The sequence below is a fragment of the Oculina patagonica genome, chromosome 2, assembly GCF_052425735.1.
Source record: "Oculina patagonica isolate OP01 chromosome 2, crgOcupat, whole genome shotgun sequence".
Lineage (NCBI taxonomy): Eukaryota > Metazoa > Cnidaria > Anthozoa > Scleractinia > Oculinidae > Oculina > Oculina patagonica.
Genome location: NC_135759.1, coordinates 3,708,585 through 3,734,111, shown reverse-complemented (window position 1 = coordinate 3,734,111; position 25,527 = coordinate 3,708,585). Strand labels below are relative to the sequence as shown.

General features: G+C 37.0%; 2 protein-coding genes across 5 annotated transcripts in view; both read left to right on the top strand.

Annotated features, from left to right (window-relative positions):
• LOC144642705 (epididymal sperm-binding protein 1-like) overlaps positions 1-25,527 on the top strand; it is a 211,799-nt gene that overhangs the window by 119,312 nt on the left and 66,960 nt on the right. The window lies entirely within an intron of this gene.
• On the top strand, positions 478-14,927 carry LOC144642703 (zinc metalloproteinase nas-6-like). Of its 2 annotated transcripts, none has more exons than XM_078501738.1 (10): positions 478-521; positions 1,601-1,686; positions 4,552-4,674; positions 5,472-5,604; positions 6,537-6,640; positions 6,801-6,884; positions 7,360-7,520; positions 8,283-8,361; positions 11,279-11,395; positions 14,785-14,927. In XM_078501738.1, exons 2-9 carry the CDS (start codon positions 1,611-1,613, stop codon positions 11,383-11,385), a joined length of 867 nt encoding a protein of 288 aa, XP_078357864.1. In that variant the 5' UTR covers positions 478-521; positions 1,601-1,610; the 3' UTR covers positions 11,386-11,395; positions 14,785-14,927. The 2 variants fall into 2 exon arrangements, with proteins under 2 accessions (XP_078357864.1, XP_078357865.1); XM_078501739.1 differs by having other exon boundaries at positions 14,790-14,921.

Genomic DNA, 25,527 nt, shown 5'->3' with positions numbered 1-25,527 from the left:
CTTTAGGAGAAAACGAAAGCTTTTTGCGGTATAGAAATTAAAGAACATAATATGACGGTTTATGGAATGTACGACCCCTTATATAATTGACCATCTTAAAATGTAGTTTTCCTTGATTTTTAGCACCTTTGTTTTACATTTGTGACTTCAAATTAAACTTTAACAATTCAGATTATTTCTAAATACAGGATTTTACCTGCTCTCAATACAGATTTAAATGAAAAATTATTATTTTGCCTTTTGAAGTGTATTTTCTAAGTTTACTTCCTACCTAAATATAATAAGTACAAAGTAAACACCTTAAATTTCATTTAAAACCGATATTCTTTTGTGGTTAAAACTCCAAGCAGCTGAAGCTATGCATATATATTTCAATAATATGTTGTTTACTTTCAGTGCACAATAGATTTCATTTCATTCAATAATAATTTCATTCAAGTCGGCTATAAAATGCAGCTTTTCATTGGGAATTCACTTGTAAGAAAAGCGATTCTGGTATCCACACTAAAGTAATCGAAAGCGTAAGTACACTTTTTTATCTAATCTATACTTGCACTGCGCTAAGAATGTCTCTCTTAGGCCAAGTAAAAAAAAACAAATGTTTCTCGCCCGGATTTCAAAAAAAAGAGAGCGGGCGGGCGCTTTTTTTTTTTTTTGTTATTTTTGATTTTGTTGTATTCCTTACCTGTGTTGTTTAAATACCGATTATTATTTTTTTTTCTCCATCGTCAAATTCTCAAGAAGCGAACTTTCAAAATAAATCCTGCAAGGTAGTTGATCTATCCAGTACGGACCAAGCTTACCGAGGCTTTACAGTTTTGGCTTGAGTTCGTAAACACGCAAACAAAAGCCATGTCTTACAGAATTTTCAACCACGTACAAAATGAAAGTAACGCCTGTTGGGTTTTGTTCGTTCCAACCTTTTCAATATCAAATAATAAAAAGAGAATGGCGGCCCCAAAAATAAAGCGGACGGGGACGAGAAACATTTTGTATTCTTTTTTAGCTGGCCTTACACGACAAGCACAACTGTTGAAAATTGAAATGTAATCTTTTTCCGGATTTCGTTTGCTTTCCGATAGGATATCCCCAAACCACTCGATCGTTGTTCACGTATACAGCCTTTTGAAGTTTGCGTTCGTTTTTTAAATACTTTGGGGCTTTAAAGGGTATAACATCTTAAAAATAAAGGCTGAATATAACTTTCTTTTCATTTTTTGAAAAAAAGAATGACAAATGCACCTCAACTTTTTAAACAACCTTTGTTAAAATCCAGCCTGAAACTAGCATTTTCTTTTTGCAACAGAGAGGTAAGCATGTATGTTACCATTTGAATGAACTCTAAGAACAGTTTAAGGCTCAAGTCGTTTAAAAATTAAGAAAAGGGGAGTGTACATGTTCAAATCTGAATTCGAAGCAGATATTCGGCTATTTAATTGTCCCAACAAATAACTTGCAATACTGCGCTGTGTATATAACGTTTTTTCATCCAAGGCATTAAATTTAAGACAAAACAGGAGGCTAACGCAGTTAATTGATCTAGGAGACATTAAAAATCATTATTTTTTGCTCAATCTTGTCGAAATTTCTTTTCTTCCAGATCCATCAAAATGCTACATTTCACGGCTGCGTTGATGTTGTTGATCTGTGCTGTAGAGGCGACACAGGATGACCGTGTTCCTTATGGTTTGTTTTTTCGTTTTTGTTTTTTTGTTTTTCTACGAAAGTCTGTGATGTGATGTCAAAAGTTTAAGCGATGCCTTGGGCTGACGAAAAAGTCTAAGCTAGTCTAATCCACTGGCCGTGATTGTAAAACACCAAAAACAAAATGAATAGAAATAAAAAGTAACCTCAGAGCGGAGCCTCGTGACTAAGAACCCCTGAGCTGAAAAAATTTTGGTTGACACGTCATCTGTCCGTACGTATGTACGTTACTTACAAAACTATATAACCTAACGTTGTATGCTTGGCAGAGCTTAAAGAGACACCGTCACGGGGATTTTAATGCTTTTCCGTAAAAAGTACTAAACCTGGCGAATTGGTCTTCTCGTACATGAATTAAGCAATAGACCACACTTTCTAGGGCTTTACTGGCGTAATAAAGCCACGCAGGATGTTGGGATAACACCAGAAAAGCTTGTAAATCACGAGCCGTCACGGGGATTTTAATGCTTTTCGGTAAAAAGTACTAAACTTGGCGAATTGGTCTTCTCGTACATGATTAAGCAATAGACCGCACTTTCTAGGGCTTTACTGGCGTAATAAAGCCACGCAGGATGTTGGGAGAACACTAGAAAAGCTTGTAAATCACGAGCCGTCACGGGGATTTTAATGCTTTTCGGTAAAAAGTACTAAAATTGGCGAATTGGTCTAGCTTCTCGTACATGATTAAGCAATAGACCGCACTTTCTAGGGCTTTACTGGCGTAATAAAGCCACGCAGGATGTTGGGAGAACACCAGAAAAGGAAATAACAATAGAAAACGTTCTTCAAAGAGGAATCAAATGTGATCAAATGTCTTATTCTCAAAAAGTTCATCGCATGACGCGGTAAATCAATCACAGCGGCCGAAAGAATAAAATCACAGGTTCAGCTCCACACACAAAATCCACAAATCGACGCGACAAAAACGTTTAAAAGTTCTTTTAAAGCTATGAAAGTCATAAGAAATGAAAAGGAAAAAGACACACTGTCACGGTATAAAATGTATCCAACGATTTTAAAGTTCTTTGACGTTGAAATCTAGCAAATTGTGGCCGGAGTCATTCACCGCGAAAGTAAAAGCAGGTAAAAGACTGCACGAAAAATTTGCAAGTTTACAAACTTCACAGACTGACGAAGGTATTGAGAACAAAGGTTAGTTCCACAAACACTGTTTAGAAATTTGTTCTGAATTTATTTATTCCGTAGTCTTTCGTTTTCGCCGAATAACAGACTTGAGATAAAGCAATAAAAACACGTAAAGCTGAAGATATAATTTAAGCGCGTACAAGAACTCAGTGTGAGTTTCTCCCATCAAAATAATTCTAGTTCATCGCGACCAGTTTGATCAGTTTTAATTCTTTTCAAATAACATTTCCCAGTTAGAGTTGAATGGAACCATATCCATATTTTTCCAGTTACTCCTCACTCAGTCAGTGTTTGTCTCTGCGTTTTCGTTTTTTTCTCTAGTTCCTTTGCTCAACTGTGGTGGGCGGGAAAATTCAATTTTGTGATCCACCCTCAGTAAATTTTCATAATGATCATTTACGATAATCATATATCCTTCGTTTTAACCATAAAATAGACCGAAAGAATACATTAAACTAACGTTAATTCTTCGTCCTTATGCATAATCGAGCGCAGTGCGGCCATGTCGGGACAGAAGCGGGACTTTACCGGTATACGTACAATAGTACACATGTTTTTGACCAATCAGAGCGCGCGTAGTATCTGAGTTATATTTTATAAATGCACATAGTACATCAAGATGGAGATATAAATTAAAATTGTAGTTGAAGGAAGAAGCATAATTATTTTTAGGTGTTTCTTCAGGCCACAAGGACAAATCTTGAAAAAATCAGCCTGACTTTTTCAAGTTGAGATCTAAAGTTCCTGATGGCAACACAACAATATCACTTGATATTATGTTTATCGCTTTAGTACACTGGCATGGTGATTATTAACAAAATTAGACCACTATTCGTAGTTTCCATATGTCTTTAGGCGCTTGAGTTTTTGAAGTGAAACTGGTGACAGTATCCCTTTAATTACAAGCATTACGTTATTTTGTTTCCAATGTATGCACCAATTCCGATTGTAGTCGTTGAAACGCTACAAGTTTTAATTGTCAGAAAATAGAGACCCTGGTAGACTGTTCACAGTCCCCTAGTCCGTGAAGTCGTAGAAATGGATCGTTCAGTCCGACGGGCCGCCATCTTGGTTTACGAACGAGCCCAGCCACCCACGGGGTTTTTGCACTCTCCCCAGTTTTCGTTCGCGTTCGTTAACCAAGATGGCGGCTCGTCGGACTGAACCATCGATCTCTACGACTTCACGGAAAAATAGGGGACTGTGAACAGTCTAAGACCCTGGGAAAAGCTGCTAAATAAATTTGCAAGTTAAGGGTATTTACGTTCGTTTCGGGATCGAGAGAGCCGCCATCTTGGATCCGCCATCTTGGATTTCAACATTTTCTTAGAAAGTCACAAAATAACGGAAATTGATGCAAAATCAGGCTAGAATGCTTATGGAATGTAAAAATAAACAAATCTTGCACTTCTGTTTTAAAAAACTGGAAAAAATCAAGAAAAATGTTAAAAATGACGATTTTTGGCAAAACCTGCTTGTATTTATGACGTTGCCATGGCAACGTCATATATCATGGACACATGGTTGACATATCAAAATTTCCGCAAATGCGAGTGAATGAACAGCTACCGAAAGTTTCAGTATTGTAGGGTAAATGCTTTTTTCACAACTTGAAAAAAACCTTACGGGGGGGTGGCATCCACCCCCCCCCCCCCTTGTACGTCCGAGGGTTAAGTTTTACCTTTATTTACTTTTGTGTAGAAAATACCAATGTTCCAGTACACTCACTACACGGAGACATGATCCCGAACCCCGCAAGAGCTGGCCATAAATTGAACAAGTGGCCAAATGGAATAGTTTATTATATATACGACCCTTCCATCGGTGAGTATCACGAATGTAAATGTATATTTTTATAATAGAGTGTCTTTATCTCCAATTGGATGTAAACAAGGAATAAAGGACGTAGTACAGCAAATTTGTCTTTTCGAAAAACAATTTGGAATTATTATCTCTGGGACTTACTAGCAAAAGTTTCACTCTGAAAATGACTTCGGTCGACTTCCGCTCAGGTTGTCGAACGTCAGTCACCAACAACAGTTCTTTTCAGAACTACTCTCACCCGGACAATCACGCTATGCAAACTATTAATAATAGTGTACGTGATCGATCTTAATTATTTTTTTTAGTATATGAGTCCAACGTCTCTAGCCAAAAATAAAGCTTTTACATCGGTTTTTTTCTTCTTTTTAATGTTTGCTTGTTGATAATTTTTTTGTAGTTTTGAATAATTTTGTGCTCTGGGATTTCCCATTGTTTTTTTTTATTATTAATGATTAGAACAATACAATACAAACAAAAAAAGACATATGTACAAGGGTAAATAAAAAGAATAGCTGAAAAAGAAACAATACTTTACAATGCTCTACGCTGTTTAGCAAGGCAAATAAACGCAATAAGCACCCTTCTTGTTTATAGATTTGTTATTTCTGAGCTTTCATCCTTTTTTAGTTTTAGGGTTTTTTTTCATTGTCTGTAGGGAAGTAGCCAATTGGAAATGTTTAATAGCCAATGTTCGCTATTTAATAGGTGTATATTCAGGGCTATGACATACTAAACTAATAAGGTATACTTTCAGACGTACGGCATTCATGCTTCAACTCTTTGTTGTTCTTTTTTAGCAAATGAACCACAAGCTAAACGAGTGATCGAGGAAGTCATGGCATACTATGAGCGAGTGACCTGCATCAAGTTTAGAAAAAAGACAGACCAATATAAAGGATGTTTTCTGCAGTTTACCAGAAGGAATGACAAGTAAGCTTATTTTTAACCACCTATGACATAATTGTGATAGAAAAACCAAAAACAACAAGTATGCAAACCACCACCACCACCATCATCATCATCATTATCACCAGCGTTGTCGTCATCGTCATCATTTTTTCCACTGAGAAGAAGTAGAGTTACAAATATTCCTTTATCACTTGACTTGGCACAAGCTAAAAGTTGTAGCACTTAATTAGTGCTACAACTAAGTGCTTAGTTCCTAGGCGGCAGGGCCGCTAAAAAACTAAGAAAACTGAAAAAAAAAATAGAAAAACTTAACTACAAAAAAACAGTTGCCCCCGCCAGAAAAACTTGCCCCCGCAGACAAAAAAAATCCTAGGTACGGCCCTTGGCGGTCATCCTCAGGATTGCCAACCGGTCAATAACATTATTTTAATATAGAAAATATTGGCGTAGTATACGTACCGTATCCGGTTCATTCTCAAACCTTTAAGACCCGACTTGCTATCTCAAATTTAATGTTCGTCAACAAGATATGAAAAAAAAAACCTTTATTAAAAGTGATAGCTCAGTCAGTTAGAAGCTTGCATTTAACATTTTAATATAATGAAAGTTTATGAAGTTTCCAAAATGAAAATAAGCGATAAAAAACGACGTTTCAGTGTCATCTTGACATCATTATCAAGTCGAAATGTCGTTTTTTATCGCTAATTTTCATTTTAAAGGGTATTACTTAATTTTCGCTTTACGAAGTTTTATAACAGTATCAAAAGAAGGCTCTTTAGGGTCGTCGCGAATTTGTACTGAGGAGGCTAAAAATCTGTGAATCGTTTAGGTAGATAGACGTCTGCAATCAGCAGATTATCAGGGTTTACGTAATCAGTTTTTTTTTTTCAAATTTTGCCTATCTCTCGTTTTATTACTTCTTCACAAATACAATGATGCAATCTATTCCACAGAGCTGGCTGTTCATCCAATGTTGGGATGATTTGTTGGCCAGGAGGGCAACATCTTAATCTGGCGAAAGGTTGTTGGACGAAAGGTGTCGTGATTCATGAGATAGGTGAGAAGTTAAGAAAACAGTCAAACTTTTTTCTGTAAGGAGCTGGCTCCGCTGCTCTTTTGACACTGAAACCTTCTTTTATAGCCACAAATCTTCTTTTACGTAGAGAAGTCTTAAATGCCGATTCTAAATGACGATATCTTCATTTTATTTCCATCAGCACATGCACTTGGGTTTAGTCATGAACAGGATAGGCCGGATCGTGATCAGTATGTTACAATCCATAGAGAAAACATAGTTGATGGTAAGTATAAAGATGTTTAAGTACAAACTTTGTGTCACGGCTAAGTAAAGTTTATTTTACTGCGTTTTGCCAAATACTCGTTATGAAACTTAATGTTTGCAAAAGGTGTTACTTTTATGGATCTAAATGACAAAACCATAGCTTTATTGCAGACAAATTTTCTCCAGAAGCAAAACAAAGTTACAAGCAAACAAGGCTAACTTTGAAAACTGTTCATGCAGCCCAACAATATTTCAAAAACTCGCATCGCAATCCGTTTCAATCTTCGTCACATTTAGCCATCCGTACCTTCTTTTATATTTGCAGTGTTATTGAAATGTTCCTTCACTGTTTTAAGAGGTTATATTTTTTATATTTCACCGAATTTGATGGTCATTTCCCATGCCGAAATTTGGCTAAAATCCGTGACACAATCCCTTTAAATAAACTTCAAATAGTTTATAGCTGGCCTATTCAGATCAGATCTCTCTTTCAGATTATAAGTCGGTGTTGGATCTGCCCAAAGACATCGAGAATTACGACACCAGCGGAACTCCTTACGATTACTTGAGCATCATGCACTATACAGAAACTGCCTTTGCCAAAAGGGACAAAAATGGTCGACTGTTGACAACAATTGAAGTACATGATAAAAGAGTAAGTTGATTTATGTCTAATTTAACGTTTATAAAAGGCACTAGCTACTTCCTGCCTTCTTTTCCGAAAATTTGAAAATGTCAAAGTTTTTTACAAAGCAAAATTAATTACTGTTAGTTAATTAATTAATTAATTTATTATTTATTTATTATGGCAAAATCTATATGTTGGTGAATGGCGACAATATGTCTGTTTAGAAACTGGACTTCGGATACCAATAGACACACTAGATAGTGTTAAAAACATTATTTGAATCAACCTGGCTTTTGAACGAGTACAAGGCACTCAACGTATATTTTAATTTCAAATTTTTACACAGAAAATTATCGATCTGACAACTTTGAATTTTAAAATATCGGACTTGTCGATCAATACCTATTTTTAATTTTCTGAGGCAGAAAAAACTGGACATTTGTTCTGCGATCGCCCAAAAATTCAGTCATTCTGGATCAGTTTGCCCACTCGTTGTGGTGCAGACATGCAAAGTAATTGAACGATAATAATCTTTGTACATACGCTCAAAGCACGAGGGGTAGAAAAGCCAAATAACAACAATACAATGTGATTAACAATGTGAAACTTCTGTGATTGGTACGTAGTCGTGTTACCATACTGTTTCACTACAATTCTGCATTCATTAATTTCTAAAGTGGAAAAACAAAATGATAATGATGATGATGATTCACAATCTTTGTCATTTCAGCTTTATTCTATTCGAAAGGTGAAAAAATCCTAAGACCTTAACTTTCAAACTTTCATTAGTTTGTAGGCAAGACTGGGAACAAACACGACTTCAGCAAGTGGGATTTAGAGGAGATAAACAGGTTTTACGGATGTAAAGGTAAGCAAGGCACCGCTCGCCCCTTTACGACGAGTCCGGATCTTGTTAACAGTTATTCACCGAAGTGGAGGTAAATATCCACCACATTACCGACACTGAGGTGAATAATTGTTTTAGGATATACCACACAAGTTGAATAACTAGCAGACTTAAACATAAATTTTGGTACACAAAGCGAAGCGCGGAGGCAGTATTTTTCTCTTTAGCTGCTCGGAGGTGAATAGCACTCAATGCTTTGCTAATCACGTCCGAGTTAAACAATCAGCGCGCGAGAAAAACACTATTCACCTGTGTGGTATATACTAAAATGGCTTTTAACGACCTTCAACAACAACAACAACAACAACAAGCTTTATTTGCATGACTATAAGTAAATACAGTATTGCAAAAGCGTACAACTAACCTAAAGCGAAACTTATAACAATAATAATCATGTTATAGGAATGAAAAAAAGAAATTATGTATGTGTAACATTACTTTCATTCGATAGAAGATTATTTCGTAAAGATAAGCATCTCACAATGAACTTCATAAGTTGAGTATTTAAATAATAATTATCAGAATTCATTAATTTTTTGGTGGCTTGCATAGGAGGTAATTGTGTTATGTTTGGTATTTGATTCTCTATTTTTTGGTAAAATTCATCTCTAAAACTACAGTATTTAGTACAATGGAAAAGTAAATGAAATTCGTCTTCAATTTGGTTTGATTCACACGTAGGGCAGAGTCTATTATCCCTTGGGATTTGATCATATCTGCCAGTTTCGATCAATAATTTATGATTACCTATTCTAAGTTTTACTAATTCTTTCCTGTTATTTAGTTTTCTTGTAAGATCCAAATACAAACCTTCATACATCCGCTCTTGCAACATATAGCAAATAACTGTTACTGATATCAAAACACTTATGCGTAACATAAGCTTCAGTATTTCAAATATTCTAGTGTGTCCTTTCTTTTTTTTTTTTTTTTACTAAAAGGCACCGTTCAACTTAGCTATAAAGGGAGTGGCAGAATAGACATTCCAGTAACAATTTCAGAGGCGCTTAAAAGGAAGGGAAATGAACAGAAAATCAAAGCAAAAACTAAGCCTCCAAATTTCAATTCGATCTCGATGCATATCACCTAGCTTTTAAATCAACGTTTGAGAGCTCTTTTGTGTTACGTCGGTGAACGAAATTGCATTCGGAATTTTTTTTAAGTATACCAACAACAAGCTTTACATTTTATATGACATTTCCTGTTTTAATAGAGAGTAGACGGCTTGTTGTAAACTGCGCAACTCAACGCAGCTTCCTATAAACTGCGCAATATCAATTAGAAAAATACGCAACATCCTTAATTTGAAACTGCGCAATTTCGTGCAAACCGTAGTTTCAACCGTCCGTTGCATCTAAACGTTAACACATAATGATGGGTATCAAACGTTGCGTGTTCAGCTTCTAAAATTCCAATTAAGTTAAAAGCAATGTCAGACATGAAAGTATTAGACCATTATTATACGTGACTCTTATGCGATATAAACGTCATCACTCCTTCAGACTTTGAATTTTGACAACTTGTCACGCAGCGTTTGCTTCCGAATTTAAACATGTTTTTCTGATCAGGGGTTTGTGTTTAGATGTAGCGGACAGTAACAAAAATTAAACATTTTTTACACAAATTCGCGCAGTTTACAGGACTTTGCGTATATTACACATTTAGATATTACATAGCACCGTTTAAAGAATATTGTTTTGCGTTGCGTTGAGCTACGCAGTTGAAAACAGGCGAGAGTGGAAGACAACAAAAGCGATGCCTTTTCTTACATAAAAGGAGTTAAAAAGATATTTATAGATATTCCACGATAGATTCCACGAGCAGAGCCCCATACCCATAGAAAATTAACAAACCCATGCTTTTGGTTTTTCATGGTCATCATGGCTAGCGGCATGGTTCGCGGGCGCGTGCGCCTAGCGACGTCGCCCCAACATGGCGGCCATACTCCAGAAATAGGTTTAAGGTTATGGTTAATGTCAGCTACATCTTTGATATTGGACATTCATGCCATGGGTAATTGACAGCTGTCAAAACAAGGTATCCGCTGACCAGTATCACATGACCATCGAGGTCGAATATTTCACTCATATACTGATATTACACTAATGTAACTGAGAATTTGGCTTATATAATTTAGTATAATTCAATCTTTGATTATGGACTTTTTCTTCATCATGGTAACACTAAAAGTTTCAAAACATAAAATAAGTTTTCACTACAGTCGAAGCTCTCTTAACGGACACTCTCGTAAGCGGACTGCTCTACTTACGGCCGCCTTGTCTGAAACCCCGTTTGAACTCCCATACAAACTCTGTATTTTTACATTATTGTAAGCAGACATTCCCGTAAGCGGCCGCGGACACTTTCAGAGATAACGACTTAGACTTTTTCTTTGTTTAAATTTTTAAGCTCCCGTAAGCGGACACCCACAAAAAAAATTCTATTAAAAACCTCTGTATTTTGTTTCATCAATCAACTTTACTTTGCCGCTCGTCTCAATGATTTTACAGTAATTTCAGTACCATATTTCAGTGTTTGGTCGTCATCCACGTCCGTCCGGTTATTGTTAGCTGGGTAAGCTCCCATAAGCGGCCATCTATCCCCTACACCTCTCGTGGCCGCTTTCGAGAACCATTCTCGTAAGCGGCCAGCTCCAGTTACGGACACTGTTTTCGCGTTCCGAGGGCGTCCGCTTACGAGAGCTTCGACTGTATATCTAAATTAAATCAGCACCTTAGGTCCTCGTGGAATCAGCGAACGCTTTTACTTCGAACTGAAATACTAACAGTATTGGATGATATAGATAGCAGGATGATTCAAGCACCTTATATGACACCTGCAGTTTGATGAAAAAAATGTTTTTCGTGCAATTTTACAGCAGAGTCATGCGAAGACAAGGACGGCAGATGTTACTATTGGACAAGTTATTGCGGCCGACACGCTTATGTGAACAAATACTGCAAAAAGACCTGCAAATTGTGTTGATCTACACACGGTGAGATCTGTTGAAAAGATAGCCAGCCCCGGGGAAGGGAAGGGGAGGTACTACCTTACATACGCTTTATGGGTACCGTAAATGATCTAATAAATGCCCACTCTCAAATAAACGCCTCGTATCTAATAAACGCCTCTCCTGAATTGTAAAGTTTGTATTAGACGCCCCCCTCTTATAAACGGCCCGTGTCTAATAGACGCCCCTCCAAGAATCGCCTAAAAAACCAAGGAAATGCTCCATGGACTAAAAATCGCGCAATAAAGTTAGTTTCTTCAGTGTTTAACTCGGACATCGAAGAGGCCAAGAGCACCAGCCTGGACGATGAAAACGATCGAAAACATCGGTATCGAACTATGAATGACATCTCTAGGCTTTGAATATAGCGCTAGCAAACGGCGTATCCTAATTGTTTTGTTGACGTTGTTACAGTTAAAGTTAATAAACGCCGCATATCTATTTAACGCCTTCCATAGGACCCCTTAAATTAAATAGACGCCTCGGGTGTTTATTAGATCATTTACAGTATCACTGTATGTGCCGCTGGATGGAGTCCCATTTTTGACCTTCGAGGTATGCGATGAGGTTTCAAATTTTGGCTTTTTAGTTTGAGATGCGGTTTCTGTTTTATTGTAGAGGAAGTTTAAAGATAAAAACATCGCTTCGCTTTCGCTTTTGAGATGGTTTATATAACTTAACTCTTTTGTCTAAGATGGGGTAGAAAATTTTGGTTACTAGTCCTCAGCGGAGCACCCCACCCAAACTCCACCCCCCCCCCCCCCTTCCCCGAACTCCCGGGTACCCACAAGGGTTACCTGAGACACTTTTCATAACAAAACATTGGCGATTTTAACACTGATTCCTCGGATCCAGTGCAAAGCAGATATTAACCGCTATAGTCTTTTATCTACCACAGCACATACATATATGTTATTTGCCGGCTGGGAGGTCCGTATAGTGAAAAACTGTGACCGAGGTCTTGAAAATGCTGCCCGAGGCCGCAGGCCGAGGGCAGCATTTTCAAGGCCGAGGTCACAGTTTTTCACTATACGGACCGACCCTAAGCCGGTAAATAACTTATTTATTTTTTTCCTACTTTAATGTGTTTGATTAAAAAACACCTAAAAAACCTACAAAGACTTTCTTGCCAAATGTGTTTGTATTTATATACGCGCGCATCCAATGTTGAGTCGATCGCCATAAGCTACGGCAAGAGTAAATAATGATCTGTTTGCTATAAGAGCTTACTGCCAAACAAAATAAATTCACTAAAATGAACAGTACTCAAGGAAATCATCTGAAAAAAAAAAAGAAAAAAAGCATCTGAAATAATAGAAAAGCACAATGTAGAACAGGGCAATCAGCGAGTTGCGAAACACTTTTAACTCCATTTCGGTTTGTGAGTTCTTTAGTTAATTAAACTTACTTTTCGGACTAAAAAGCACTTAGCTATTTACATTTGTATTTAACGAGTCAAAAACCTCTGTGTTGATTCCCACAGTATTCTGTTTTGACAAAATGTTTGCGAAAGTGAAACTGAATGAAGCTGAAATGTGTAGTTTGGTCGCCTGCACAGTGACGGCACAATATTGCGAGAATTAATTTGACTGTTGTTTAATAAAGCATCTCATTTTCTTGAATGGCGATAAGCAGTATTCGGTTTTGGAGAAAAGTAGCAGAGAAGCAAGGTGTTTGAAAGGATAAATCGAGTCTGTAAACCGGCGACTTGCAGTTAACCGCAATGGCGTGAAAATCAGTGCGAATGCACAAACAACGATCGGCAAACCACGGCCATAAAACTATAACTTCATTTTGTCACTAAAGAGAATAAATACTCGCCTTTTGGAGAACTTCAAGGCCTTTAATTCCACTGCTAATTTTCCCTTTCAAATTTACAACGGTTGGTGAGCCACTACATCGATTTAAATCATTTTGGAGAGCAAAACTGTCATGGGTTCGTTCGTCTCGCCGCGAAATGAAACTCATGAAAGCGTTACCGTGGCCCGTGGGCAGAGATAGGAGAATCTTGCCCGCGCTAATAACCAATCAGATTGCAGGATTCGTTACCGTGCCCTCTTGGAAAAAAATAAAACTTATTATTCGTATTCAAAGAACATACTACAGTAAAAACCCGCGTGTAAGAACCTAACATTTAAGAACCTGTTTAGGCTAACTGGAAAAACCTAGGTTCTTACTCACGGATTTTTACTGTATTCCCCTTCTAAAACGACATTCAGCTGTATACGTTTGCTTTGCAAGTTTTCCTCAGTTGCCTTGAGGAAAATTATTGAATAAAACCGAAATATACGCAAAACCATTTCTATTATATATACTATATACAAGGCTTTTTTTTTTTTTTTTAGCCTTGTATATAGTATATATTTTATAAAGCGAACATTATGGACATCACCATTTCTATTGTTTTTGTACTTTGTAAGAAGCACATATAGCAATAGCGAACCTGGCAAATAAACATACCTGTCACAATATGGTGCATAAAATTTAACAAGTACCGCATGATAAATCTAACGAAAGTTTTTAGTAAAGCGCAACTTCACCTCAACCGAGAATTGTAATTCTCTGAAGTATAGAGGGTAGCAAAAGGTTTATAGCGGAGCTCCCAGCGGCCCGAAGGGCCGCACAGCATAGCCCCATACCCATAAAAAAAATTAACAAACCCATGCTTTTGGTTTTTCATGGTCATCGTGGCTAGCGGCATGGTTCGCGGGCGCGTGCGCCTAGCGACGTCGTCCCAACATGGCGGCCATACTCCAGAAATAGGTTTAAGGTTATGGTTAATGTCAGCTACATCTTTGATATTGGACATGCATGCCATGGGTAATTGACAGCTGTCAAAACAAGGTATCCGCTGACCAGTATCACATGACCATCGAGGTCGAATATTTTTTGGAAGTTTACATTACATTTGGTTTACATTGGATCGAGGGCTCAGGTGCTATAGTTTTCCTGTTATCGGTCAGTAAATTAGGATTTACGAAAAGGGCAAAGTAGATAATCGGGGAGCTCCGCTTTTAGGCTTGGCTAAATCTATTTTATGCGTGACACGTGAAAAGGGCAAAAATTAGACCGTGACGCGTGAAAATAGCTAGAAAAGACACGTGATTCGGGAGTTTAGCTGTTTCAAGTAGATGTGACACGTGAATTTGGTTAAAAATTTGTGCGTGAAACGGGATGACGACCACCCCTTTGCTGCCCTCTATATATAGCTTTCACCGATGAAAAAAGTAAATATTCCTTCTGTCATTTAGTTGCTAGTCTCTTTAGCAGCCGTAATTTGAAACTGGAACTTTGTGTTTTTGTCCCTGCTGAGTTTCGTTCTAACACGCCTCATTGTTAGTAATTGCACCTAAATTGCTTCTCATTTCTTTTAGATCAGATGCTTTCGAAACCACTGCATGGAGTGCCATATATATGATATATATGATCATGTCAATTAAATTAAAATAAATTAACAAATTACTAAATGAGTAAAAGAACAAATAAACAAATAAATAAATAAATAATCATGAGCTTAGTCGTAAATCCTTGTCGTGCAAATTTCAAGTAATAAATAAATCTCGCTTGCATGTTTGTGAACGGATCTGATGCTTTGCACTCGTTTTCACCATGCCAGGGCCTTGGGAATAAGATGATATGAGCCACGTTCTATGACTCGCATACGAAACAAAATGACTCAAAGTACAAAAAAAAAATAAAACACTACTCCAATGCAGCCATATTCTTATAATAAGTGGGAATTCACGTTTCCCAAAATTGCAATGGCAGACTTGCGCTGAAATTGTGTACCTTAACCCTTTCAGTGCTAAATCTCTAAAAAAAACGTTTTTTACCGTTTAACTGAATTTATGCTGCTACGATCCTAAATTTCCCTTAACTTTGCTTAAAAAGCACTTTTCCACAATGCAGCAAGATTTTGAAGAAGATTCCATGAAAAATGTACAAAATTGAACTTTGGAGCATGCGCAAAACGCAAAATTTGGACAAGTTTCTTTCTTTGTTTTGCGAAATCGTTTCCATTTTTTCAAATCTGTTAAGATTTTTACTCCCGTTCAAATCTCGAACTTCAATATTTTCACTTCCGTTCAATCTTGAACTTCAAGAATTAGACTACCGTTCAAATAATGAAATTCATGATTTTCACTCCGGTCAAATATTGAACTTCAAGATTTTCAAACCCGTTCAAATCTTGAACTTCAAGATTTTCACTCCCGTTCAAATCTCGAACTTCAATATTTTCACTCCCGTTCAAATCTTGAACTTCAAGATTTTGACTCCCGTTCAAATCTGTTAAGATTTTTACTCCCGTTCAAATCTCGAACTTCAATATTTTCACATCCGTTCAATCTTGAACTTCAAGATTTTGACTCCCAATCAAATCTGTTAAGATTTTTACTCCCGTTCAAATCTCGAACTTCAATATTTTCACTTCCGTTCAATCTTGAACTTCAAGAATTAGACTACCGTTCAAATATTGAAATTCATGATTTTCACTCCGGTCAAATATTGAACTTCAAGATTTTCAATCCCGTTCAAATCTTGAACTTCAAGATTTTGACTCCCAATCAAATCTGTTAAGATTTTTACTCCCGTTCAAATCTCGAACTTCAATATTTTCACTTCCGTTCAATCTTGAACTTCAAGAATTATGGTGGATTTCCACTGACGCGTAAATTTTTACGTGCGTGAAAAAAATTAGAAACAATGTATGAACGGCCTTCGTAAACGTGTACGCAAGCCGTTCATACATTGTCTTTAATTTTTTTACGCACGTAAAAAAATACGCGTCAGTGGAAATCCACCGTTAGACTACCGTTCAAATATTGAAAATCATGATTTTCACTCCGGTCAAATATGGAACTTCAAGATTTTGACTCCCGTTCAAATGTTGAAGTTCAAGATTTCAATTCATTCCCGTTCAATCTTGAACTTCAAGATTTTTACTCCCCTTTAAATCTCGAACTTCAATTAGTCCATGAGCCAAATTTCAAAAGGGGCCTAAAAATAGGTTTTCGTAGCACCCCCCTTAATACCTAGTGAAATTGGTATCAAATTAAAGGTGAAGGTCTAAATGTTCTCAATTCACTTGTTACCAGGACGGTAAGTGGTGCATAAGGGAGATATGACATGCTTTTTACGGAGGGAGAGTGGAGGTAAGTTTTGCTTTGTAAATACAAGTGATGTCAAACCTCTAATACAAATCGCAAAATACGCGCCCAAAGTTGATAAAGATTTAAACAAACATATTTAAAATTAGTATTTTGTCACATTTCACACTTTTTAGGCTTGTTGCTTTCCACCAGTTGCCATGGAAACCGTAAATAAACCCATTCCTGCTATTTTCTTGGTTACAAATGTCGTTGTCTTATGCTTGCAACCCAATTATCACGAAAAAATCAATTGTTTTTGTGTTTTCCCCTTTTAATCGCCTTGCCTTGTTTGTACCACAATGCATTTTGAGCCCCTGTCCCGTCATGCACTTAGCAACCACATGGTAGGGTCTGCCATCTTGGAAATTTGCTGAATCAGCAGAAGGTAAGAAATTGCCTCTTTTTTTGCAAAATAGTCTCCAATTATCTTTTAATCAGTTTCTAGTGTAGTAGTTTGTCTTATAACCATCCTGGTATTTGTGAGACATTTTTAAAACAATTTGCCACATGTAATAGGGCAATTCGAAGCACTACAGTGGCTACAGTGGAGAGGATTCAAGTCGTGGCTTCAGAACAACGGTCACCCAACCAACTACTTAAAACTCAGTAATGCCATAGTGGATATTAGAAAAGACATTTCCGCTGAGAAATTTAATAGGCTTCTCGTGATGGCAGACTTCATCAAGATTCTTGATCTTTTCAAGTTATATAGTGAAGAAGACAATGGTTCCCTTAAAACGTTCTGGAGATCGTACTTTGAAATGATCTTGTTGCTGCTGACATTTATCAGAGCAACCAAAGAAGGCAACTGGCCCCTCCGTATTGGGTGCATCAGGGAAATGCTGCCATGGTAGTCGCCTACGACCTTGTGAATTATGCTCGTTACCTACCTGTTTACCTGATCCAGCTATCAGAAACCCACCTTGAAGCTCAAATGATGTCAGAGAATGGAGACTTTGGCGTCCAGTGGAACACTAAACATGAATTTGCTCAACTTTCCGTTGACCAGACCGTAGAACAGACTTAAAACAGAAGTACGAAAACAAAAGGTGGCATCGTTGGTTTCAGTCTCAAAAAGAATGCGGAACAGCGATGGATCTTAACTGCGCATTCTCGTGCCCTTTTTGTTGACAAGTGTCGTAGGATGACAGGGAAAAAAGAAGAAGATCGTCGTCACAAGGAAGCTGGGAAGTCTCGGATGAAACGCGATAAACATGTAAGAAAAGTAATGGAGGTTGTCAGCAATTGGAAGGATCCATTTGAACCATCAGAGGAACTCGCCAGTCTTAGTTCTGGTTGTGTAGCGACTGAAACCAACAAGTTAGATTAACTTGCCGCCAAAGGGAAAGGAACAGCGTTTGTAAGGACAGACTGCTGAATGATTCTGTAGGTTTCTTTGAGACACTCTCCAAGTTGAAGCTTGGTACGTTCCGTGACATTCAAAGGAAGACAACCGTGTCAAAGGGAGGAAGTGCTGTCATAATAAGAACAGAAAATAAATCTTTTTGGTGGATTACTCGTTATTGATCAAAGCAGGCAAATGTATTTTCGACAGTTGCCAGTCCACGAGCTGGGCTCACGTCCATGGTCGCTGGTGCGCTAGTGAAAACCAACAAAGCGGCAAACTTCTAGAGGTTGGGGTAGAGAGTCTTCAGGGCTTGCCAGCTCAAACACCAGCAGTCATCATCGACGCAATGGCAATGCTTTAAACAGTGAGGAAGATACCAGAGAGATTCTCCTACTTGGCAGTTATGATTTTCAAGAGAATACTGATACAGGCAGGGGAAACAAGAAGAGTTGACTTTTTGATGGAAAGAAGAAGCAATACTGGTCAGCTAGCGGTCGCCATAACTAGCTCCCAGCAGTTCTGTCTACGCCAGTGGAAGAAGTACTTGTTATCCGGTAGCAACAAAGTGCATCTTCTCAGGTTCCTTTCTGAGTACAGGTCGAAGGAAGAATATGCTGAAAGGATCGGCAGCCGTGTAATGTAGGTTACCCATGGCAATCACTGCACCAAGCTTGTCGTAATAGATGGACGTATGACAGCCACTGACGAAACAAAACTGCATACCGACCAGGAGAAAGCTGCTACACGGACATGTTCCTCCATGCGAAACACGCTTCTTCACATGAACTTCAACATCAATGGGTCGTCATAGTCTAACCGGATACAGCTGCTGAAGTGGTGGTCTGTCACCACCAATCAGCCATTTCTGTCGAAATGATCTTGATAAGTGGGAAAATAAGTAGATCACGCTTGATAAGCGTTCCCCGACTGTGCGAGACGCTGGGTCCCAGGGTATGGCGAGTCCTCCCTAGTTTGCATGCGTTAACAGGTTGTGATGCTTTGAGTTCATTTTCAGGAAAGGACAAGAAAAGGGCGTTTGAAATGGACAGAGACAGCCAAGTCAAGAGTGACAGTGTCCAAGTTATTGGAGAGAGCCTTACCATGAGCGGGCAGAGCATTACCAGGTTGCAAGAAGTGGTTTACATGTTGTACAACGATAATCGGTGCAAGCTGGTCAATGACCTCCGTTACAAAATGTTTTACAAGGGCAAAAACGTGCAGTCTCACCAACTCCCGCCAACAAGCGCTGCCTTCCGATACCACCTTAAGCGAGCCAACTACCAAGTTTTTCTCTGGAAGAAAGCCTTACAGCCAAGATTTGAGCAAGAACCGGTAAGCCATGGATGGAAACTGAAGGAAGGACGCCTTGAGATCGTTTGGACAGACCTGGCGCCATCTCCACAGGCTGTGATGGAAATAGTTTGCTGTGGGTGCCGCGGCATTCGCCAAACGAGGCGATGCGTTCATGTGTCGGTAAAGGCTTGCCTTTCACAGAGGCTTGTACTTGCTCTGAAAATTGCATGAACACTACAACAGACTTTAATAATGGAGATGACGATGTCAATGACGACGACTGCGAGGGTGAAGACGAGTAGAAAAGCACTGGACTCAAACTATGGCTAAAACATATTGCATAAACAGACTCTTGCATGTAGAAAAATCCCTTTTAAGACACTTTGTTGTTAGAAACTGAAATTTGCAATCTGTTTGTTATAATATCCTTTATTCTTTGCAACAGTTAAAATAAAAGTTATTAAGAACATGTATTGCTAAATAACAGAATAAATGTAGTTATTTAGAGCCTCAGCTTAACTTATTTCGAAACTTGCTTTGTTGCTCTGCTCCTCGTGAGTGTAACCTTAGTTTGACCGTAAATGCATTCTGGTGTTGCAAAAACATTTTTTATAAGCAATTAAGTACAAAGTGAGGCTTTAAATAATGGCAAGAGTCGCCTTAAGAATTCATGTGAGCCCATTTACGTCCACAATTATAGCCATTTTGTGAAAAAAAAGACAATTCCTTACCTGGTGTTAATTCATCAAATTTCCAGCATGGAGGACCCTGCCGTGTGTTAAATAAATGCATGATGGGACAAAGGCGTGAAATGCGTTGTGGTTCAAACAAACTAATGCGATTACAAGGAAAAAAACACAAAAAAGAATTTTTTTCGTGCTAACTGGGTTGTAATCATGAGAAACAGCATTTGCAATTAACGAAATAGTAGCAATGGGATATATCCATGGTTTCCATGGCAATGGGTGCAAATGGCTGGTCACAAAATTATGAAAAGTGTGAAATATGACAAAATACTAATTTTAAGTATATCTGTAGAAGAGTTAATCAACTTTGGACAAGCCCCCACCCTCGAAAAAAACTTGCCGTATCTCCCTTATGCACCAGTTATCATCCTGGTAACAAGTAATTTTAGAAAATTTACACCTTTAGCTTTAATTTGATACCAATTTCACTAGGTATTAAGAGGGGTGCTACGAAAATCCATTTTTGAGGTCTTGGCTCATGGACTAAATATTTTCACTCCCTTTCAAATCTTGAACTTTGAGATTTTGACTCCCGTTCAAATCTCGAACTTCAATATTTTCACTTCCGTTCAATCTTGAACTTCAAGAATTAGACTCCCGTTCAAATCTTGAAATTCATGATTTTCACTCCGGTCAAATATTGAACTTCAAGATTTTAACTCCCGTTCAAATCTTGAAGTTCAATATTTTCACTTCCATCCAAATCTTGAACTTCAAGATTTTCACTTCCATCCAAGTTTTGAACTTCAAGACTTTGACTTCCATCCAAATCTTGAAATTCATGATTTTCACTCCCATTTAAATCTTGAACTTCAAAATTTATACTTTCATCCAAATCTTGAACTTCAAGATTTTGTCTGCCGTTCAAATCTTGAAGTTCGAAATTTTAACTCCCTTTCAATCTTCAACTTCAAGACTTTCACTTCTCAAATCTTAAACTTCCAAATTTTCACTCCTGTTCAAATCTTGAACTTCAAGATTTCTACTCTCATCCAAATCTTAAACTTCCAAATTTTCACTCCCGTTCAAAAATTTTAACTTTAAAAACTTCAAGATTTTTACTCCCGTTCAAATTTTGAACTTCAAGATTTTGACTCCCGTTCAAATCTTGAACTTCAAGATTTTGACTCCCGTTCAAATCTTGAACTTTAAGATTTTAACTCCCGTTCAAATCTTGAACTTCAAGATTATGACTCCAGTTCAAATCTAGAACTTCAAGATTTCGACCCTCGTTCAAATCTTGAACTTCAAGATTTTGACTCACGGTCAAATCTTGAACTTTAAGATTTTGACTCCCGTTAAAATCTTGAACTTCAAGATTTTGACTCCCGTTAAAATCTTGAACTTCAAGATTTTGACTCCCGTTCAAATCTTGAACTTCAAAATTTTCGATTTCATCCAAACCTTGAACTTGAAGATTTTGACTCATGTTCAAACCTTGAACTTGATCATTTTGACTGCTGTTAAAATCTGCAACTTCAATATTTTGACTCCCGTTCAAATCTTGAACTTCAAGAATTTCACTCCCGTTTAAATCTTAAACTTCACGATTTTGACTCCCGTTTAATTATTGAAGTTCAATGTTTTGACTCCCGTTAAAATCTGGAACTTCAAGATTTTGACTCCTGTTCAAATCTTGAACTTCAAAAATTTCACTCCCGTTCAAATCTCGAACTTCAAGATTTTCTCTCACGTTAAAATCCTGAACTTCAAGATTTTGACTCCCGTTAAAATCTTAAAATCAAAACTTTCACATCCATCCCAATCTTGAACTTCAAAATTTTCACTTCCATCCAAAATTTGAACTTCAAGATTTTGACTCCCGTTAAAATCTTAAACTTCAAGATTTTGATCCCCGTTAAAATCTTGAACTTCAAGATTTTGACTCCCGTTCAAATCTTGAACTTCAAGATTTTGACTCCCGGTCAAATCTCCCGTTCAAATCTTAAACTTCAAGATTTTGACTCCCGTTAAAATCTTGAACTTCAACATTTTGACTTTCATTCAAATCTTGAACTTTAAGATTTTGACTCCCGTTCAAATCTTGAACTTCAAGATTTTGACTCCCGTTAAAATCTTAAACTTCAAGATTTTGACTCCCGTTCAAATCTTGAACTTCAAGATTTTGACTCCCGTTAAAATCTTAAACTTCAAGATTTTGACTCCCGTTCAATTCTTGAACTTCAAGATTTTGACTCCCGTTAAAATCTTGAACTTCAAGATTTTGATCCCCGTTAAAATCTTGAACTTCAAGATTTTGACTCCCGTTAAAATCTTGAACTTTAATATTTTGACTCCCGATAAAATCTTGAACTTTAAGATTTTGACTCCCGTTAAAATCTTGAACTTCAAGATTTTGACTCCCGTTCAAATCTTGAACTTCAAGAATTTCACTCCCGTTTAAATCTTAAACTTCACGATTTTGACTCCCGTTTAATTATTGAAGTTCAATGTTTTGACTCCCGTTAAAATCTGGAACTTCAAGATTTTGACTCCTGTTCAAATCTTGAACTTCAAAAATTTCACTCCCGTTCAAATCTCGAACTTCAAGATTTTCTCTCACGTTAAAATCCTGAACTTCAAGATTTTGACTCCCGTTAAAATCTTAAAATCAAAACTTTCACATCCATCCCAATCTTGAACTTCAAAATTTTCACTTCCATCCAAAATTTGAACTTCAAGATTTTGACTCCCGTTAAAATCTTAAACTTCAAGATTTTGATCCCCGTTAAAATCTTGAACTTCAAGATTTTGACTCCCGTTCAAATCTTGAACTTCAAGATTTTGACTCCCGGTCAAATCTCCCGTTCAAATCTTAAACTTCAAGATTTTGACTCCCGTTAAAATCTTGAACTTCAACATTTTGACTTTCATTCAAATCTTGAACTTTAAGATTTTGACTCCCGTTCAAATCTTGAACTTCAAGATTTTGACTCCCGTTAAAATCTTAAACTTCAAGATTTTGACTCCCGTTCAAATCTTGAACTTCAAGATTTTGACTCCCGTTAAAATCTTAAACTTCAAGATTTTGACTCCCGTTCAATTCTTGAACTTCAAGATTTTGACTCCCGTTAAAATCTTGAACTTCAAGATTTTGATCCCCGTTAAAATCTTGAACTTCAAGATTTTGACTCCCGTTAAAATCTTGAACTTTAATATTTTGACTCCCGATAAAATCTTGAACTTTAAGATTTTGACTCCCGTTAAAATCTTGAACTTCAAGATTTTGACTCCGGTGAAAATCTTGAACTTCAAGATTTTCACTTCCATCCAAATCTTGAACTTCAAGATTTTGACTCCCGTTAAAATCTTAAACTTCAAGATTTTGATCCCCGTTAAAATCTTGAACTTCAAGATTTTGACTCCCGTTCAAATCTTGAACTTCAAGATTTTGACTCCCGGTCAAATCTCCCGTTCAAATCTTAAACTTCAAGATTTTGACTCCCGTTAAAATCTTGAACTTCAACATTTTGACTTTCATTCAAATCTTGAACTTTAAGATTTTGACTCCCGTTCAAATCTTGAACTTCCAGATTTTGACTCCCGTTAAAATCTTAAACTTCAAGATTTTGACTCCCGTTGAAATCTTGAACTTCAAGATTTTGACTCCCGTTAAAATCTTAAACTTCAAGATTTTGACTCCCGTTCAATTCTTGAACTTCAAGATTTTGACTCCCGTTAAAATCTTGAACTTCAAGATTTTGATCCCCGTTAAAATCTTGAACTTCAAGATTTTGACTCCCGTTCAAATCTTGAACTTCAAGATTTTCACTTACATCCAAATCTTGAACTTCAAGATTTTGACTCCCGTTAAAATCTTGAACTTCAAGATTTTGACTCCCGATAAAATCTTGAGCTTTAAGATTTTGACTCCCGTTAAAATCTTGAACTTCAAGATTTTGATCCCCGTTAAAATCTTGAACTTCAAGATTTTGACTCCGGTGAAAATCTTGAACTTCAAGATTTTGACTCCTGTTCAAATCTTGAACTTCAAGATTTTGACTCCCGTTAAAATCTTGAACTTCAAGATTTTGACTCCCGTAAAAATCTTGAACTTTAAAATTTTGACTCCCGTTAAAACCTTGAACTTCAAGATTTTGACTCCCGTTCAAATCTTGAACTTCAAGATTTTGACTCCCGGTCAAATCTCCCGTTCAAATCTTAAACTTCAAGATTTTGACACCCGTTAAAATCTTGAACTTTAAGATTTTGACTCCCGTTAAAACTCTCTTGAACTTCAACATTTTGACTTTCATTCAAATCTTGAACTTTAAGGTTTTGACTCCCGTTCAAATCTTGAACTTCAAGATTTTGACTCCCGATAAAATCTTGAACTTCAAGATTTTGACTCCCGTTAAAATCTTAAACTTTAAGATTTTGACTCCCGTTAAAATCTTGAACTTCAAGATTTTGATCCCCGTTAAAATCTTGAACTTCAAGATTTTAAATCCGGTGAAAATCTTGAACTTCAAGATTTTGACTTCTGTTCAAATCTTGAACTTCAAGATTTTCACTCCCGTTCAAATCTTGAACTTCAAGATTTTGACTCCTGTTAAAATCTTGAACTTCAGGATTTTGACTCCCGTTCAAATCTTGAACTTCAAGATTTTGACTCCCGTTCAAATCTTGAACTTCAAGATTTTGACTCCGGTGAAAATCTTGAACTTAAGATTTTGACTCCTGTTCAAATCTTGAACATTAAGATTTTGACTCCCGTTCAAATCTTGAACTTCAAGATTTTGACTCCCGTTCAAATCTTGAACTTCAAGATTTTGACTCCGGTGAAAATCTTGAACTTAAGATTTTGACTCCTGTTCAAATCTTGAACATTAAGATTTTGACTCCCGTTCAAATCTTGAACTTCAAGATTTTGACTCCCGTTCAAATCTTGAACTTCAAGATTTTGACCCCGGTCAAATCTCCCGTTCAAATCTTAAACTTCAAGATTTTGACTCCCGTTAAAATCTTGAACTTCAACATTTTGACTTTCATTCAAATCTTGAACTTTAAGGTTTTGACTCCCGTTCAAATCTTGAACTTCAAGATTTTGACTCCCGATAAAATCTTGAACTTCAAGATTTTGACTCCCGTTAAAATCTTGAACTTTAAGATTTTGACTGCCGTTAAAGTCTTGAACTTTAAGGTTTTGACTCCCGTTAAAATCTTGAACTTCAAGATTTTGACTCCCGTTAAAATCTTGAACTTCAAGTTTTTGACTCCCGTTAAATTCTTGAACTTCAAAATTTTCACATTCATCCAAATCTTGAACTTTAAGATTTTCATTCACGCTCAAATCTTGAACTTCAAGATTTTGACTCCCGTTCAAATCTTGAACTTCAAGATTTTGACTCCCGTTCAAATCTTGAACTTCAAGATTTTGACTCCCGTTCAAATCTTAACTTTAAGATTTTGATCCCCGTTAAAATCTTGAACTTCAAGATTTTGACTCCGTTGAAAATCTTGAACTTCCAGATTTTGACTCACGGTCAAATCTTGAACTTGAAGATTTTGACTCCCGTTAAAATCTTGAACTTCAAGATTTTGATCCCCATTAAAACCTTGAACTTTAAGATTTTGACT